Below are 20,249 nucleotides of genomic sequence, written 5' to 3'. Positions count from 1 at the left end.
CTAAATGTGAGGAAATGGTAGAGAGAAGGCAGAGAGAAATGAAAGAGCAAGCTTTTTAGAGAGAGAATGAGAAGCTAAGATAATGAACTCAAATTTTGAAAGGTTCCTTCCTAAGGTCATAGTGCCCTTAGTCTTATGGGTCTGGCTGTCTCAACTTAAGGCCCAACTGCCATATATTTTCAGGCCCTTACATGTTCCATAATACATTTCATGTTTTTTTTTTCCTGAATGTTTGTTCCAGAAATCCTATTCTAGAAATTGTTTCGAAAATCATGCTCTCGAAATCATGTTCTGGAAATTTTGGATAATGTGTTCCATAAATTTCCATAACAAGTAATCTAGAAGTCACTTTTTGAAGGGTAAAAGGGTGATTTTAAAAGTTATGAAGCTGCAACTAGAAATTACGGTGGTGCAAGAAGTGGACTTTAGCCACAAAGATCGTAGTGGACCATTTGATACCGATCATGCTAATGATAACTTGCAGTAAAGTTGCACAAGAGCGGTGCATGAAGAATGATTTCTAATATTATATGGGACAATGCAATAATAAATTAAATTTATTTAATTAAAATTTTATGATGGGATAAGGATGAGTTTATATAGAATAAAGTATTAAATATTATTTTTACAAGATTTCAAGTTAATATCTTGTGACCGGAGGTTAAATAAATTTATTCATGAGTTTGAATCCGTTTTGATAATATTATATTAAGAAAATATGATTAGTGACATTTAATCTCACATATATTAGAAACTTTTAAATGATAGTTTGGGATAGAATGAATAATTGGTATGTCATGCTTTTATAAGTTGATAATTTAACTATTTACATGTTTCACATTTATATGATTCAATCTCATTTAATTAGTTCTTTTGTTGTTGAATCATATTTTAATATATCAAAACTTAATCCATCTATCAATGTCGTTCTTATATTAAATCTAAAATTGATTATTCATTCTTCTCAAAACATAATCATTATTACTATTTTTCAAACATAAGTATCATTCTTATTATAATAAAATTACTACTTTGCGGGACATGTAATCTAGTAGTTAGAAATTGTTTTTTAGATTACATAATCTTAAAGTCAAACATGATTTTAAATTGGCTAATTTGAAAGTATGTTTCACTTTCGAATTATGTAATCAAATTTATACTTTTGAATTGTATAATTCAAAATTTTTATGATAAGGTTTTTGTCTGAAATTATACAATTTATATTTATTATAATAATCGACTATACAATCTAGAATGCTACAAAACTTTAAAAAATATATATATATATATATAGTATGATATAATCTAGTCATGTTTTTATGAAATAATGTCGATTGTGAATATATATTAAAAAAACTTTATTATGAAAGTTGTTCTTTCCTGATTGTTCCTTGATAAAACCTCGAACTTATTTTAGATAAAGATATTTTAATATAAAAGTAGCCAATACACAAATGTTATATTAAAAAAATTCTATAACAATCATTCTCAACTAAAATCACAGCATTAACAAATTTCTTTTTATCTTACAATACCCTGTGTCTATGGTTTGTTTATTGGAGAAAAATAAGTTAGGGAGTTAATTTTGCTTAAGAAATTTAAAACATAGTTAAAATTAGCCGATATATATATATATAATTTTATTTTTAACATTCCATTTTAATAATATAAAATTATTAAAATAAGACGTATATAAATGATAACTTATAAGAAACTTGAGACTATTAAAGCAAGAGTTTTTATCTTTGATGAACCGAAGACTGTCTATCTTGTTATTTCTTTCTTTTCTTCATGTTGAAACGATTGAAAAGACATCATTCTTAAGCTTACACCATTTAGGTGATTATCGCAAAAAAAAAAACATACATAAAGATAAATAACACAAAAGCAAGGGTAAGCCAATGGTAAAACAATTCTTCATAATACAATAAAATTTCATTATACATTATATTATAAACATAAAAAACATACATCATAATCATATTATAACATTAGACTTGACTCATTCGGATATAGTATGAATGTTGAACTAGGGTAGTTTATGCAATTGTAATGGTAATACAGTTGGTCCACCCCAAGCTACCATACAATGTTAGTCCATAAATGTCTTTGGGCAAGGTAAAGCCCCTATACTATACCTCTTGCTACTCCCCAAGACATAACCAACCATCTCTACTTGAGTTGGGGTTATTGAGAGCATCAGGATAAACTCCCAGTACAAAGCTACATACATTCATATAACGAAAACATAGGGAACCACTATGTAACATCTCCACGAGTGTCATGGAATTACGTCCATCAATACCATTCACATAATCAATCCTATATTCATCATCATAATATCCTTCTTCCTTTTTCTTAGCTTGTGATTATGCTTAGGAATCTTTGGTCGCATGTGTTATATATCTCTTTTTCTTAGTTCCTTGTGGATTAGAGGTTCTAAGAACTCTCTTTGATCGCTTTTCTATGTTTTGTAGGTGTTCTTAGGATTCCTTGAGCCTTAAGCAAGGTTGGTGAGCTGCGTTGATCTGTGCTAGTTCTCCTTAATGTAAGGAAAACTAGTGTTTTTGTTTAATTATTGAAACTACTTGTTTGATTGATCGTTAGTAGAATGGTAGAATGATTTAATTGTAATTGAAATGATTATTGTGGTGAAGATTTTGTTTGATGATCTCAGTGATAATATGATTGTTTGAAAGATTGATATGTTTATATGTTGAATGGGATTGAAAAGCTTGTGAATGATGTTGTCGTGATGTTGATGGAGTTGTTTTGGTGGAATACTGATCAATAAATGTTGTAGGCTAAATTATAGGTTATCTTTGGTTTAAAAATAATAGGTGTTGATATAAAAGATTAAGAGTTAAGAGTTAAGGAGGAAAAAAGTGATTTATAGATGGTAAGAATCAATCAATTGGGAGTTATTGGAGCTTTTAGTTGGTATTAGTTTGTGGTATAAGAAGTAAGGAAGTTATAGGTTGTGTTTATAAGGTTTTTAAAGTTCATTTTGGGGATTTGAACTAGTGAGATTTTGAATTATAGGTTATTTGTCAAATTGGTCATTTTGGAGGGTGTTAGTAAGTCATTTTTGACATGTTAGAGTTCCTAAGTTACTTAAAATTGAGTTATAGAATTCAATTTTGGCCTCAAATGCAAGATTTTATATGTTTCAAAGTGAAATCTTGTGGTAAAATAGTTGATAATTAGTTTAAGTTGGGTTTAACACTTTTGTTTAGGCCTATAGTAGTTTATAATCTAATCTAAGAGTGTTAAAAGTTGGTAAAAATGATTAGAATAGGTCATAGGTGGTTTACGAGTGACAATTATGCAGTTTTGGTGTTGTAGTATTATGTAGTGGGGCTGGGCAAACAATATGGACTCGCTAGGCGAGTTTAAAGGAGTTCTGGTAGTGAGTTCCAAAGACTGAGCGAGCCAACTCGTTTAGCTTGGGGAGCTTGTTGTCTTGGCTCTCGCTAGGCGAGTGGAGGAGCTCGTTGGGCGAGTATTTAGGATTTTTGGCAGAGTTACAAAGGCTAAGCTAGCCAATGCACTTAGCATGAGAGATTTGTTGTTTTACCTCTCGTTGGGCGGGCATAGTCTGATTGATGGGCGAGTGGGTCTGAGTCTTGTTAGGAGTTTTTGAATCCTTTCTCTTATGTGCATGGTTTTAAAAGTTATAATGGTTTGTTGTATGACCTATGGTAAGGTTTGGAACATATGCGTGAATGAAATGAGGCGTGTAACTAAGGAGAATTCTTAATGGTTTTATTTAAGTATTGTTGGAATGAATGTAGGGAACTCAGTATTGGAGGTTATCCTAACACTCTAATGATCATTCATTATTAATTAGAGAGAATTGGTACATGTGGTGAGTAGTAGGAGCTCTTAGTCTAGGTGCTTTTAGTATGGCCTAAGACGTGATACAGACTAACCTTGTGAGTGTGATAGGGCGAAACTCATTGGCAATGACTCTGTAGAATAGTAGAAGCCACCACAATTGCACTACCCATCATAGCTCAACATTCATATTAAATCTGCATAGTCAAGTCTAGGTCTTGGCATGATTAAGATTGTTCGGATTACTTTATGTGAAATATGACTCATGTATGAAATGTTAATGTATATTGTAATTTGTTTTGTATCACTAGCTTATCCTGTTTATTTGTGTCTTGTTGGGATGTTCTTGTGCGTTGTTGTTTGTTTTGGTGATGATTGTCTGATGGATGTGAGTAGAGGGTAATAATTTGGCAGTGGAATAAGCATTAGATGGAGTTGACTCAAAGACATAGGAACTTTAGTGATGTTATGCTTATTAGTTATGTTTTAGCTTTGTTGATTTTAAATAACCATTTTTGTATATAGTTTTGATCTTAATACTTCGTATATAAAATTTGTTTTTATAGTTATATTAGATAACGGTAAATTAACTTATATTCTTGGATGTCAATTGATGTAGTTTATTAATTATGTAATAGTTCCTTTATAATTTTAATACTATATAATTGAAATTGAATGATTTTTTTTTTAAATTTAACACTTTTTTTATTTGATATTTTTTTAACCTTAAAAAAAATTTAAAAATTAAAATAATATTTACAACTAAAAAACCCTATATAATAAATAAAAAATATTTCTTATTATAATAATTATTTTATATTTACTTTATAATTATAATTCTATTATTTTAAAAAATGTACGCATGTATTTCACTATATAATTTAATTTTATTTATTTAAGTATACCATGATTAAAATATTTTTTTTCTTTACTTTTTATATCTATTTATACTTTAAAAAACAACAAAATATTTAAGTTTACTTTATATATATATATATATATATATATATATATATATATATATATATATATATATATATATATATATATATATATATATATATATATATATATATATATATATATATATAAAAGTTTCTTTTACTTCTATTTTCACATATAGGGAACAAATGCTTAATGATGGGTCCTAGAGCAATTTATTGTCAATACTGCTACCCACTTCTCTTTCTGAATTTTGAAAACAATTATAATTTTTAATTTAGAAAATAAAAATAATTACAGATAAACTCTGAAAAAATATTCCTTTTTCATTTGTTTCCCTTCTTTCTTCCTTTCTTCTTGTTTACAAACTTCAAACCCTCATTAATTTTACTTTTACCCATCAACCATTTATTTTTATTATTTTTAGCTTAAAGCATGCTATTTGTTTTTAAATTTTTTCAGAAAAATCTTAAATCGTGTTTTACTTTTTTTTATTCAATTTTATTTTTATTTTAAAAAATTATTCAATCATATTTTTTATTATTATTGTATTAGTTTATTATTTTTTTAAAAAAAATTTTAAATTATGTGAAGTTTACATCATATTATATGATATAGACCGTGTGAGATAATGATGTTAAGGTTACGTGTTTCAATTTGATTATTATATTTTTATTTTATTTTAATTCAATCTTAAATTTTTTTTTAAATTAAACAACTAAATTAAAATTAAATTTAGTTTTTATATAAATATTATACAAATATTTTTATTAAAATTAATATTTTAAAAATATTAAATTTATTTAAATTAAAATATTAAATTTTATTTAAAATTATTAATAGAAAGTAATTTTAATAAAAAATTCGAAATAATTTTAACTTTATCAATTACATTTCATAAAATAAAATAAATTTATTAAAATTTTCAATTATTTTAATTAATTATACATTTTTAAAATGTATAAAATTTAATATTTTTTTATATAAATATTTGATTTGGTTGAAAAATAATAATTTTATAAATTTAAACGTGAAATTTGAAAATAATTATAAATAAAAAAAATTAAAACAAATAAATTTAAAATTTGAAAATAATTTTAAATAAATTTTAATATAAATTATAAATATAAATAAATTTTATATTATTAAAAATATTTAATAAAAATAATTAAACATTTATAAAATTAAATTTTATTTCAATATGAAAAAGACTAAATTATTTAATTATAAAAAATAAAACTAAACTAAAACAAAATAAAAGTAACAAAATATTAAAACAATAACCCATCATGACATGTATAACTGTTACTGTTACATTTCACCTAACTTTAAATAATAAATTTTTAATTTTTAGAAAAATTAAAAAAAAGTTAAAGAAAGATAAAAAAACTAGAAGCGGGACATGTGACATATTTAAAGCTGTTAGTCCATTATTAATAAAAAGACATTATTACATTAAATTTTTACAGTAGAAACCAAATTAAAACTAATTAAATATAGCCTCATTATTATTATTATTATTATTATTATTATTTAAAATAATAAGAAAGGCATTCCCCTCATACTCAACTCAAACATATTTTCCCACACTTCTCTTCCACTTAATGAGTACACCAAACCCGACCCAAACCGACGATGGGTCCTGACCCACTTCGCTGGCAATGGGAAAGTCCGGAGAGGAAGACCACCCTCTACCGTCCACCGTCGCCGCCGAGGATCCATGGCGGAATGCAGTGGCGGCGGGCTGCGCCTCCGTCGTTCGAATCAAATGCGTTATTGTCTTGCTTTTCTCACTCGCAGTTTTTCTATCCGTACTCTTGTGGTTACCACCATTCGTTCACTTCCCAGATCCCAAGGATCTGCATTTAAATTCTAATTACAGAGGTAAGTTTTTGAACTTTTTTTTCAAACAAATTTTGGGTACTCTCTCACAGAAAATATCTTTCTTTATTTAGTATTTTGATTTTAATTTTAGGAAAATCTTTAATTAAGAAAAACAATCCCTGTGGTGATAATTAGTGGATTTGGTTTTATAATTGGTGTTTTTTTTAGTGAAAAAGATAACAATGTGAGCGAAAATGTAGATTTTAACTTGGATAGGTTTATAATTTTTAATTTTTTTGGGGCGGTTTTTAATTTTTACTATTTATTATATTTTGTGAACAAAAGGGCAGATCTGTTTGTTGCATCGTGTTTTGATGTTTTCTTTACTTTGGAAATTATTGTTCGAAACATTTATTATTAATTAAAATTTTAATTTTAATGATACAGATATTGAAATTATCTTGATGTTGCACGTGAATACAAAAAATTTCCCAGTTTTAGGATCTGACACTATCATATATGCTGTTGTGAATTTTGGTTGAGCTGGAATATTGCAGTGAGAATTTTCTTCTGGGAAACTCTTACTATAAGAATCTTGAAGCTTTTATGCTAGTAATGGAGTGGTTTCTTTTTGACTCTATATGTCAATATTATTAGTTGATAGGTTTAATGCTTCTGTTAGCACTCGCAAAGAGAATACTGGGTTTGCATAGCACTTTACCTTTTGGAAAATGATACTTGAACAACCATTTTTGACAACATTTAGACACGCGCACACGTGTCAAAATCTGAGTGGTCCATTTTCATTTAATTTTTCCAACTGGACCACTCAGATTTTGACACGTGTGCGCGTGTCTAAATGTTGTCAAAAATGGTTGTTCAAGTGTCATTTTCCTTACCTTTTAGAGCAAGAAATGGAGGTGTTGTAAGTGTTGACTTGAAGAACCACGGGAGGTTAAGCTGGATATGAGAAAGTGAGAATATGAGGGTTTGTTTGTGTTTTATTCTTCAAAATTGTTTTTTGTTTCAGAAAAAAAAAACTAGTTTTAGAAGTTATTTTCAAAAGGGGTACTTCCTCATTTTTAAAATTAATAGAGAATCATAACATATTAAGTTTTTAGTACATTATGCTTTCAAACTTATATTTATTCATACTCTTTCTTGCATTTCCCTATCTTCTTCCCTTACTCTTTACTATCTAAAAAGTAGATTTTCAAATTTAATTTACAAAATTGTTTTAAAAGACAAAAAAGAATCACAAGACCCTGGGTGATTAAATACTTTAGCACATAAAAAGTAACGGAGGAGGCAGGGACAAAGAAAATTAAATTAACTATAGGAAAATAGAAATTTTGTTGGATGATGCAGTAATGACAGTTAGCATTAGAATATATGTAGTTCCAATATACTTCCTTTAATAACATACCTTTTAGGCTCGTACTTTTGCATGAAATGTCCACAATTTCCGACACAGTATTCTCTTATCTGCTACAATAAATATATTTTCTTGTTGATAATGAGTTTAATTGTTGGAATGTTTAAGTAAATACGTTGCTTTGTACATAAAAACATGAAATTAACCGGCTTTTTGTATGTTTTTTGTCGTCACGTGTACAGGAAATAATGCAAACTAAATATGGAACGGTTAAATGTTTAGAATTCTATTTAAATAAAACCATTACTAGTAATAATGACTCGATGAGAAATAACTGTTAACGGTATATATAATTTTGATTTGTAATCCATACCAATATGATTATAGAAATGCATGTAACATCAACGGGACCGAATATAATAAAAGGGTTAGTCTTCCACAACGTGGTGAAACAAAGTTTGAGTCCCTATTAGAAGAGTATTCTCATTTAGCGTCTGAATGTATCTAAAAAGCATTGTTTTTAAAGATAACTGTATGAAAAAAAAGGATATATGCATGTCATTTGAATCTAATTTATTTTTTTGGAAATTCTGTTTCCAAAAAAATAGGAAGGAACAAGTCAGGGGCTGGAAATGTGTCGCCACATGTGCTGTTTGGTTTGAGAAATGAAATATTTTGATTTCGTTCTGGACGTGATACTGTCAAATCGATTTTTTGATCATTATCAGTGGCTCATAACAAAGTTTTAAATTTTGATCGAGGTTTAAGCATGATTTTATTTAGTGCTATAGTAGTGTAGTCGGGAGCGCCCTTACCTGTTACAGGGGTTGCTATAGCAGAGAGGTTTAATGTCTCAGGTTGAATAGCTGTCATGGAAAACTAAGGGTTTGCACGTTTTTTTTTACCCTTGGAGTATCCACTACCGTAATGAAAGTTTGGATAGGTGAGAGAATCAGTGTACAGCTAGTTCTATTTATGAAAGAAGTCAAGAATCAAGGACGGCTCAAGGTTTTTGGAGGTCTAAAACAAACTTAAGAATAATATATTTTCATTTACTAATAAAACATTTTGTTAAAATGTATCATAGTTTTATTTAAAATTTATTTTCGAGCTTTTTTTATGCAAAATAATCTATTAAAAAAATTTGGAGCCTTTTTTTCTAGAGACCTAAAGCAAAGGTTTTTTTTAGCTGCTTGGGCCTTGAGTGAGCCATGATCTTTACTATATAAATAAAGGAATCATGTGAAGAAATATGACATACCCAAACTTGAGAGAGGGGTCACCACTTTAAGAGAAAGGATGATCTTGGAATGGGGGAGTTTTTACAAGTTTGTTTGAAAACTTGTAATGTGTTATAGTATATGATGAAATATTGTTGAGAACATAGGTACAAGGTGCTGAACCCTGTAAATTCATGCATTTCGTTATTTTTTTCTGTGATGTTGATTTGCGTGTCTCACACTTTGGTTCTAATTTATTATGTTTGAAAAATAAATTTTCCCAGTCCGTAATGGACGCTATAGCAACATCATGTGTCTTGATTCCGAAATATGTTTTGGATCACATACATTAGAGTTTTTTAGGACTATTTTGGGATTTTCGTTCCAAAATTGAAATCTAAAAATGGCATATTAATGAAAATGATAAAGAAACTTGGATTTAGATGATGATGATGATGAGAGATATTTCCAATATAAAAAACTTGTATTTCACATTTGTTGGTGTTAACTTCTATGTTTTGTTTAAAGATGTTCTCGCTGATAATTATAGATGTTAATTCTGATTAATTTGTATTAATTTTTGTGAGTTTATACTCAGCACTCTCCTATGGTTTTGTCATTAAATGGATGTTACGGGAAGAAGCTATATATAAATAAATCTTTATTATCTGAACTCTTAAACAATGTGAAACTTTTCTGTGTACCAAAACAATTCACCTCTAAAAATTTGACAATTTATCTCTTCTAGTTTTGTATTGGTCTTGTATGGTGCGTTATTTTCCCGTGGCTTCTGACATGCTGCTGAATACAGTAATCAGTTTGACTGAGTCATGTGTTGGCTTTCAAATCGTGTATGTGACGCAACATTTTAGGATGAACCATGAATGTTATCTTCAATTTTGTGATATATGAAAATGTCCTTGTAATTATATATTTGTAAGCTTCTAACTCATATGTTACCATATATTATTATATAATTTATATGATAAATAATGTAATGTAGTTACGCTTTCGAGCATGATTATCTAATCTTTTTATTAAATGACGTTGTTTTAACTTTTCAGATCATGATATCGTTGCAAGCTTTTATCTGCAGAAGCCAGTTTCTGTGGTAAAAGACAATATGTTGCAGCTTTCTGATGACATTTTCGAAGAGATAGGGGTTCCCTCAACCAAAGTAACACCTTCACTGGTTTCCTTTTGTGAACTTTATTAGCATGTTTTTTTTTTGGTAAAAGAACTTTATTAATATTAATATTATTTGATATAGAACTCATTCTTATATTTTAAAACTAGGTGGTCATCTTGTCAGTGGATCTCTTACGACGATCAAACATGACAAAAGTCGTGTTTGCAGTTGATCCAGATGGTAAATATTCTGAAATGTCTGCAGCTGCCATTAGTTTGATAAGAGCGTCATTTAAATACTTTGTTATACGCCAATCATATCTCCTGCTCACTACATCCTTATTTGGTGTACCCTCCGTTTTTGAGATGCTGAAATTTAAGGGAGGGATCACTATCATTCCACAACAAAGTGTGTTTCCTCTGCAAACAGTGCAAACACTATTCAACTTTACTTTGAATTTCTCCATTTACGAAATACAAACAGATTTTGGTGAGCTGACTAGTCAGCTAAAGGCTGGGCTACTTTTGGCTCCTTATGAGGTTTGTCTTTTTTATTTCTGTCCTTACTGCTTTTGTTGTATGGCTCTTGATTGTAGTTTTTTTACATACTTTCTCAGTTCTGATGTCATGTCAAATCTGTCAATTATGGGTTCTATGTGATTACCTTTATATGGTATTATGGATTCTGTTGTGGGATTTCTATCAGTTACAAGTGAACCATGTTTAAGGTTGGACTCTGTAAGCCAAAAGACTAACATATATCATGAAAAATACGCTAGCTGTCTTGGGTATAATCTTTAAATCTAGGAATTCCTTATCCTTACTCAATATACATTTACTTATTCTTAATACTGGAAGGATTTCGAATATACTGATGTCACCAACCTGATTCTGATTGGGTTTCCTTGTTGGTATGCAGAACTTGTATGTCATCTTATCAAATTCTGAAGGTTCTACAGTAGCTGCACCTACCACAGTTCAAACGTCTGTCCTACTTGCAGTTGGGGTGACGCCATCAAAGGAGAGGCTAAAGCAACTGGCACAAACCATAATGGGACATCATTCATGGAACCTTGGGTTGAATAACACACAGTTTGGTAGGGTTAAGCAGGTTCGACTATCATCCATCTTGCAACACTCCCTTCATGGTACTGGCAGTGGTGGCTCTGCTCGGTCACCTTCCCCTGCCCCTCTACCTCATCCTCACCACCACCATCACCACCATCACCATCACCATCACCATCACCACCATAGTCACCACCATAATGCGCATGATTTTCCTGAAACTTCACCTTCACCTATACCTACAACTGGGGAAGGTGCTGCTTCACCTGAGTTTGGTTCTCCGGCCCCTGCAAGAAGTCTGCCTGCCCCAGGTAGACGCTCTTATGCTCAACCTCCAAAATGTCAATCCGGGTTTAGAAAGAGATCTAGCCGGAATACTCAAAAACAATTTCATCTAACACCTGCAGTTGCTCCTACTAATGCCCCACACTATCCTGTTCCGTCACCAAAGGATCGACCCTCAGCACATGGTTTTCATTTCTCAGTTCCTGCCTTAAGTCCTTTACCAAACATAGCATTTGCGCATATCGACCCCCCTCCTAAGAACGAGCCATCTGCTGAACGTCCCAGCACACACTTTCATGGGCCATCGCCATCTTTATGTGAGTGTTGTTAATGGTTACTTGCATGAGCTAACATATTAACTCTAAATTACAAACGACTCCTTTTTACATAGCTTTTTGTCTGCACATGTTTTAATGCTATTTGTCATATCTTGTTATTAAATTTATCGAGTTTACTAAGTTTATAAAGGAATTAGAAATTATTAGCTCAATGAAGTTGAGCTTTGAAGGGAAGTAGGAGAGGAGGAAACTGCCAAATTGTGTCTGGACTCAAACTAACTTGATAGACCTGAAAGGAATAAGGGGAAGTGGATAGTGTACGAGAGAAGGAAGAGGCACAACTGATGCGATTAACTAACTAACGGTCTGGCACTTAACTGCCTTTAGCAGTTAAGTGAGGAGGGAAACCATTATAAATAGGAGAGTTAGTGTAGGAGGGGGGACTTTTGGTTAATTGTTTGTTAGACAAGTTCTATCCTGGGGAGAGGGTTAGGCCTCTATTGTTCATTGTATACAGATATTCTTTTGTGAATAAAAGAGATCTTTCTTCATTACCTGGTGTGCTGGGTGTGAGTTTGGAGTTTTGATTAGGTTCGTTGTGGAGGTTTCTATCAAATTGGTCCGACCTGCCGGATCCATTGATAGCCGAACGTGATGGAGGGAAGAGTGGTGACGGTTGCGGAACAGATGGAAGCGGTGGAGGTGGCGTTGGCAGAAACGAAAGCGGAAACGGTGTACCTGCGACATGAAACCGGGACGCTGAGGCAGAACTGTGAGATGATGCGCCAAGATATCCAAGCGATTTTGACGATCCTGAAAGACCGCAAGACCGACAATAGAGGGGTGCGACGGGATGGGAGTGAATCGTCTGTAAATGATAACGCCGGAGGAGCAGGAGACGAAGGGGGCCAAACCGGAGCAGGACGTACGGGGGCGATGATCAATTGGCGGAAGCGGGTGGAATTGCCCGTGTTTGAAGGTGGCGAACCCTGGAATTGGATGAGTCGGGCGGAAAAGTTTTTCGAGGTACAGAAAGTGGAAGAAGAGGAGAGGATGCAACTGGCTTTTATCAGCATGGAAGGGTACGCCGGAAGCTGGTTCCGATTCTGGCGGGAGAAGACTAAGAATTACTCGTGGGAGGGGTTGAAAAGAGCGTTGGTAATTCGCTTCGGAGGAGGAACTCGGGGAACCATCTATGAGAAGCTATCGGCGATCAGACAGACGGGGCCGGTGGAAGACTACGCCAGGGATTTTGAGGTGTTAGTGGGTCAGACGACTCAAATTCCAGAGGAGCAAATCCTGGGTTATTCTATGGCGGGTCTAAGGGAAGAGGTGAGCGACCAGGTGAGACCGCATGATCCGCCAGACCTTATGACCGCGATGCGGGTCGCGAGGGACGTTGAAAAGTTTTGTGCGCCGTTGAAGACGGGAGGAGGATCGGGTTACAAAAATCCAAGTTCGTGGGGGCGGTCGGCGGGAACAGTCGCGCGGGTGGACCCACCGAGAGAAACGCAGAACCGAGGGGGAGCCATCGAGAGTGTCGGGTTGGTTAAGAGGGAGACGGCCCAAGGAGGAGGCGTTGCTAGAACCACCGGTGACGGGAGAGATCGAGGCCCGCGAAACTTACCTTATGCGGAGTACTTGAAAAGGAGAGAGGAGGGCAAATGTTTCCGCTGCGGAGGGCCGTTTGGTCCGGGTCATCGCTGCCCGGAACGGGAACTTCGCATGTTGATCGTGGTGGATGAGGAGGAGGAAGACAGCGGTGAGATGGAAACAGAAGTGAACATCGCTCAAATGGAACTGTCGGCTTTGTCAGCAGGGGGGTTGTCGTCCCCCAAAACGATGAAGTTGTGGGGGCGGATAGGTCGACGAGAGGTCTTGGTGCTGATCGACAGTGGCGCGAGCCACAATTTCATTAGTCGCAGAGTAGTGGAGGAGCTGGGGTTGAAGGTGGAGGATACCCAGCCGTATCTCGTGTGCTTGGGGGATGGTCAACGGAAAAAGATTAGGGGGTGTTGTGAACAGGTGGCAGTAAAGGTCGGAGAAGCTGATATCGTTGAACGGTTTTATTTGTTCGAGTTAGGAGGGGTAGAGTTAATTCTGGGGATAGACTGGTTGAGGAAATTGGGGAAGGTGACGGTGGACTGGGGAACCTTAATCATGACTTACCGACAGGGAGAAGAGGAGATCACCATTAAAGGTGACCCCACATTAGAAAGAAAGATCGTGGGACCTAGAACTTTATCAAAAGTAGATGACGTGGAAGTCTGCTTACTAATTTGGGAGTTGGGCTTGCGGGAGGCCCAAAACGTGAATCAGAATGGCAAGGATCTTTTTGAAAGACAGAGGGAGGAACTGGAAAAATTATTGGGCCGGTATCACAAGGTGTTCGCAGAGCCCACTAGTCTTCCACCTGAAAGAGAGAGGGTGCACCAGATAAAGCTGAAGGAGGGAATGGACCCAGTGAACGTCCGGCCTTATCGGTATCCGCATGTAATGAAGGGTGAGATCGAACGGCAAGTTGTGGAAATGCTTCGAACTGGGGTGATCCGGCCGAGCCACAGCCCGTATTCGAGCCCAGTCATTTTGGTAAAGAAGAAGGACGGGAGCTGGCGGTTTTGCGTCGACTACAGGGCGCTCAATCGGGCCACCGTACCGGACAAATTTTCGATTCCCGTGATTGAAGAATTGTTGGATGAGCTGAAGGGAGCGTGGTACTTTTCAAAGGTAGATTTGAGAGCGGGATATCACCAAATTCGCATGGACAAGGGGGATATAGAGAAGACCGCATTCCGGACGCATCAAGGGCACTATGAATTTGTGGTGATGCCCTTCGGACTCACTAACGCGCCGGCGACTTTCCAAAGTTCGATGAACAGCCTCTTCCAACCCTTTTTGAGAAGGTTCGTCCTCGTCTTTTTCGACGATATCTTAGTTTACAGCCGGTCATGGGGGGAGCATCTGAAGCATGTGGAGACGGTGTTGTCTGTCCTGGAGCGTGATGGCTGGGTGGCAAATAAGGGGAAGTGTGAGTTTGGGCAGATTAAAGTAAGGTACTTGGGCCATGTGATTTCGCAAAAAGGGGTCGAAATGGATGCGGAAAAGGTATCGGCAGTAAAGGAGTGGGAGAGACCGAAAACTCTGAAGGGGCTGAGAGGGTTCTTGGGGCTAACGGGGTATTACCGGAAGTTCGTAAAAGACTACGGCAAGATCGCCAAACCGTTAACGGAGTTGTTAAAAAAGGGGGGATTCGCTTGGAACGATAAGGCAGAGGAGGCATGGGAAAATCTGAAGGAAGCAATGACGACGGCGCCCGTATTATCCTTGCCAGATTTTCGGCAGCCGTTCCATATTGAATGTGATGCGTCTGGTCGAGGAGTCGGAGCAGTGCTGATGCAGAATAAGAAACCTATCGCCTACTTCAGCAAGGCGTTGTCGGAGAGGACGCTAAGTAAGTCAGTTTATGAGAAAGAATTAATGGCGCTGGTGATGGCCATTCAACACTGGAGGCCATATCTTCTGGGTCAGCGATTTGTGGTCCACACCGATCAGAAAAGTCTAAGACACTTGCTTGAACAGCGCATCACTACCCAAAACCAACAAAATTGGATTGCGAAGCTGATGGGGTACGATTTTGAGATCGTATATAAGGCGGGAACGTTGAATCAGGTAGCTGATGCTTTGTCGAGAAAAAAAGAAGAGGAAGGCACGGAGGAGGGAGAACTCAGGGTGGTGGCCAGACCGTACTGGCAAGATTTTGAAGAAGTAACCAGGGAAGTGGCAGCGGATCCGATTTTGCAGAAAGTGGTGGAAGAAATCAAAGCAGACCCGAACACCCATCCTGCGTATTCTCTGGAGAATGAAAGGCTTCATTACAAGGGCCGGCTGGTGCTGTCAGCCAAATCTTCGTGGATTGCCACATTAATAGCAGAATTTCACGTAACGCAGGCAGGGGGCCATTCCGGAGTTTATCGAACTTACCGGAGAATCGCTCAATCCCTATTTTGGAGGGGGATAAAGAAAGACGTGACCGAGTTCGTAGCACGATGCAGTGTATGTCAGCAACACAAATATCTGTCTTCTTCTCCTCAGGGGTTATTGCAACCATTGCCGATTCCAAACGCGGTGTGGGAAGATTTGAGCTTAGATTTCATTGTGAGGCTACCCAAATCCAGAGGGCATGATGCGATATTAGTTGTGGTGGATCGTTTGAGTAAGTACGCCCATTTTCTGCCCTTAAAACATCCTTACACAGCCCGAACGGTTGCTGAGGTTTTCACGCGGGAGATTGTTCGGTTACATGGGATTCCTCAGTCGGTGGTAAGTGACCGAGACCCCTTGTTTCTTAGTCTTTTCTGTAAAGAACTCTTTAAGGGATTGGGGACAAAGCTGAAAATGAGTACGGCTTACCATCCCGAGACGGACGGCCAAACTGAAGTCGTGAACAGGGTGCTAGAAGGATACCTCCGATGTTTTTGTTCGGAGCAACCAGCAGGATGGATGGCGGTCTTACCTTGGGCTGAGTATTGGTATAATACCAGCTATCAAGGAGCTATAAAGTGCACCCCATTTGAGACAGTTTATGGGAGGCAACCTCCCTCGTTGCATAGATACATCCCGGGAGAAACTTTAGTTGAGGCGGTGAGTCAAGAGCTTTTGACTCGTGATGAGGCTTTGAGACAGTTGAAATTTCATTTGGAGAAGGCACAAGAACAGATGATAAGGCAAGCGAACAAGAAAAGGAAACCAGCGAATTTTGAAGTGGGAGATTGGGTTTATCTAAGGATAAGACCACATAGGCAGACTTCAATGCCCACTAGGTTGCACCCAAAATTGTCGGCGAGGTACTTTGGGCCGTTCCAGATCAGTCAGAGAGTAGGGGAGGTAGCTTACAAGTTGCAGTTACCAGATACAGCGCGGATCCATCCCGTTTTTCACGTATCCCAATTAAAAAAAGCTATAGGGGAGCGAAGGGTAGAAAAGGAATTACCGCGAGAATTGCAAGCAGAAGGGCCGTCTTTCTGGCCAGTGAGAGTTTTGGGGAGAAGGCAAGCTCAACAGGGAAAGAAGACAGTGCCACAATTGCTGATTGAGTGGCAGGAAGGAGGTTCGGATGGGGCAACTTGGGAGGACGAGGCAACTATCAGAGAATAATATCCTGACTTCAACCTTGGGGACAAGGTTGAATTTCAGGCGGAGGGTATTGATAGACCTGAAAGGAATAAGGGGAAGTGGATAGTGTACGAGAGAAGGAAGAGGCACAACTGATGCGATTAACTAACTAACGGTCTGGCACTTAACTGCCTTTAGCAGTTAAGTGAGGAGGGAAACCATTATAAATAGGAGAGTTAGTGTAGGAGGGGGGACTTTTGGTTAATTGTTTGTTAGACAGGTTCTATCCTGGGGAGAGGGTTAGGCCTCTATTGTTCATTGTATACAGATATTCTTTTGTGAATAAAAGAGATCTTTCTTCATTACCTGGTGTGCTGGGTGTGAGTTTGGAGTTTTGATTAGGTTCGTTGTGGAGGTTTCTATCAAATTCCTACTCTGCATGTCCTCAAGAAGTTCTTTCACTGTTTTGCATTGAAATGAACTTTCATGCTCGGGTCATACAGTATAGAGTCTACTGCTTTGTTTTTGTTGTCCCCTTTTTTTAATGGAGGTCTCTAGTTCATCAATATTAAATTTAATGTTCCAACATTGGATTATAATCTCGAGCAATGCTAACATGAAATTTCTTTGATACATTCTTTTCTATTTGTAAGTTTTATGAGGGTTCCACTGAAAAAAGCACAGAATCAGGTTGTTTTAGCGAGACCATATTTGAAATTAATCTTATTGAGAGATAATTGAAAAAAGTGTTACTAAGCTCTAGCTCACTTGCTCGTCCTTAGGTTTGACTATTCCCTTCATGATCCTGAGCTTTTCTAAACTTGTGGATTTCATTGTATCTGGGTATTGGCTATACTTGCAAATGAACATAATGATTGTTTGAGTTCTTAAGAGTATGTGGTAACTCTATAAATTACCATGGTTATGAAAATGGACCAGAACAGTTGCTTCCATTAAAAATCCAGTGGACTGCTCATGTCTAGTTCATAAGTCTAAACTGACTGGAATTAGTCCATATCCTATACAACCATAGAGAACTAATTGTTTTCTGTGTTTTCTCTTTTTAATATTTTTCAAATATTTTCAGTCAATCAAAAATACTTCTAACCAAATAAAGAACCTATGCTAGTTGCTACGATCCATACACAAGGCTTTTATTATCTTTTATCAAACCATATATTAAATCCTTTGACAGATTTAAATTTTTATTTGACTTGATTTTTATTATTTTGTGTTAGTTTATCATTTAATATTTTACATAATCTTATAAATATATGCATGTTTATTTTCTGTTCCTCTATGTTTTGATTTGGCTGAATCATTGAACCCTAAAACATTGTATGAGACCATGAAATATTCCTTTGTACTGACATTTTTCCTTTGCAGATTCTGCAGGTTGTGCTGGGACTATTAATGGGATACCATTAATGTTTTCAGTAATTTTATTACTTGTATAAGAAGTTCTGAACTTCAGCCAGATAAACCAGAGTGTTATAAAGGTGAGGTACGCAAAGGCTATCTCACATATGAGTGAATACAATGTGTTATTAAGAGTGTAAATAGTTGATTAAAAAGATTCAAGAACAAATGTGCCCTTCAAAGAGGGACAAAAAGAAATTCAGACAGTGGATGCGTTTTCAGGTCAAAGTCTTAAAGTGGCAGGCCTTGATTACTTGCATAGCTGATGTTCTGTAACTGTAGATGGAAAAAGAAAATGAAAGCAAGAAAAAAAATTGTAACAATTTCCCTTTTGGTTCTCATGGCTTTTAAATCCAATTTTGCATGCATTTCTCATGTATGTATTTCATTTCATTTTATTCTTATGCATTGATTTGCTTATATTTATAAATGTTGTAAAAGTTATCATTGGAGCTTGGGTGTTTTTTCTGGTAGTTTATGTTGCTGCTGTTCCTTTTTAACATATTTGACTTTTCACTGTTTGATTCAATCGATAAGATTTTATTAAGTCTTTTTCGTTTAAGTCTAATTCAATTTTACAAAACAAATATAAAATTCACATTCATTTGAATATTAATGAATGTTATAAATTGGTATTAGTTTTATTCGGTGTGAGAATTTCAACGTCAATGTTCAATATTGGTTGCATTTTTGTGTTGTGTTCTTGACATCACATTGAGCATCCAAACTCTGATGTTTTATGTGTATATGTTAGAATATTTTTTATGATTTGCACGTGTTAACTTTGTCTACTTCTCCTTTGCATTAGGCTTTTTTGTTAGACTTGCCTTTTGTCATCTTGGGTTTGCATTTGACACTTCATTTAAATTTCATCTAGTCTTTATGTATTTGTATATTAAGTAGACTAAATTTACTTTTCAAACATGATTTTGATATATGTTAAAATGTAGATTTGTTTAATTTAATCTATTTATATATATATATATATATATATATATATATATATATGATTTCCAACACATCAAATGTATTCGGAATTGATTTTTCAAAATGAAATTTTCTGAATAAATTTTTTAAAATACATGTCTTTGGAATAAATTTTCTGAAATATTCTTACATAAAATACATTTTAGAAGTTTCGGATTGAACTTTTCAAAATATATAAAATGTTTAAGAATTTTTCGGGAGGAGTTGAACCGACAGTGTCGGTGGGCGGTGGTTGGTGACAGTGATGAAAGTGTTTAAGTCTTTTTTTCTCTTATTATAGTTAGTAATTTTGGAAATGTAAATCTAATCTTACAGTGCTTTGCTTCCTTACACCCTTATTATTAGTAACTTTACTCCGATATTAACTAAAAAGACTAAAATACCCTCCTATTGTATCACCTCAGCCATCATCATTACTACCGCTGCAGAGAAAGGAGAGGAAGAACGCATTGCAAAAAATTAATTCATTCTAGAAAACTCATTCTGGAATATTTCCAAAGCTTGTTTCAAAATACATTCCACGCATTCGTCAATGTTTATTCTGAAAATCCTACTTAGGAAAGCTTGTTTTGAAATGCATTTCATGCTTCTCAAAAATCCCATTTCAAAATCATGTTCTAGAAAATTTGGAAAAGTTGTTGCAAATAATTTACAGAATAGATAATTCGAAAGTCACTTTAATGAAATATATAATGGTCATTTTAAAAAAAATATGAAGATGAACCAATAAATTATGAAATTGCAAGATGAAAAGGCCTCTTTCTTGACAGCTACATA

At 35.0% G+C, this 20,249-nt stretch overlaps 1 protein-coding gene across 2 annotated transcripts; it reads left to right on the top strand.

The window, feature by feature from the left end:
* The first annotated feature begins 6,335 nt into the window (after window positions 1-6,335).
* Window positions 6,336-18,937, top strand: LOC124848559 (hydroxyproline-rich glycoprotein family protein). Of its 2 annotated transcripts, XM_047326260.2 has the most exons (6): window positions 6,336-6,663; window positions 10,263-10,375; window positions 10,495-10,866; window positions 11,246-11,702; window positions 11,799-11,993; window positions 18,453-18,937. In XM_047326260.2, exons 1-6 carry the CDS (start codon window positions 6,441-6,443, stop codon window positions 18,521-18,523), a joined length of 1,431 nt encoding a protein of 476 aa, XP_047182216.1. In that variant the 5' UTR covers window positions 6,336-6,440; the 3' UTR covers window positions 18,524-18,937. The 2 variants fall into 2 exon arrangements, with proteins under 2 accessions (XP_047182216.1, XP_047182215.1); XM_047326259.2 differs by having other exon boundaries at window positions 6,337-6,663; window positions 11,246-11,993.
* Window positions 18,938-20,249: the final 1,312 nt, after the last annotated feature.

This window comes from Vigna umbellata, chromosome 8 (assembly GCF_029865625.1).
Source record: "Vigna umbellata cultivar VRB3 chromosome 8, Vumbellata_1.0, whole genome shotgun sequence".
Taxonomy (NCBI): Eukaryota; Viridiplantae; Streptophyta; class Magnoliopsida; order Fabales; family Fabaceae; genus Vigna; species Vigna umbellata.
The sequence above is the reverse complement of the archived record's forward strand: the minus strand, read 5'-3'. Positions and strand labels throughout refer to the sequence as shown.

Coding starts and splice junctions, on each gene's coding strand:
- LOC124848559 (XM_047326259.2), top strand. CDS start 6,441: ATGGGAAAGTCCGGAGAGGAAGACCACCCTCTACCGTCCACCGTCGCC. Junction 10,376..10,494: donor TAGGGGTTCCCTCAACCAAA/GTAACACCTTCA, acceptor TTTTAAAACTAG/GTGGTCATCTTGTCAGTGGA. Junction 10,867..11,245: donor TACTTTTGGCTCCTTATGAG/GTTTGTCTTTTT, acceptor GTTGGTATGCAG/AACTTGTATGTCATCTTATC.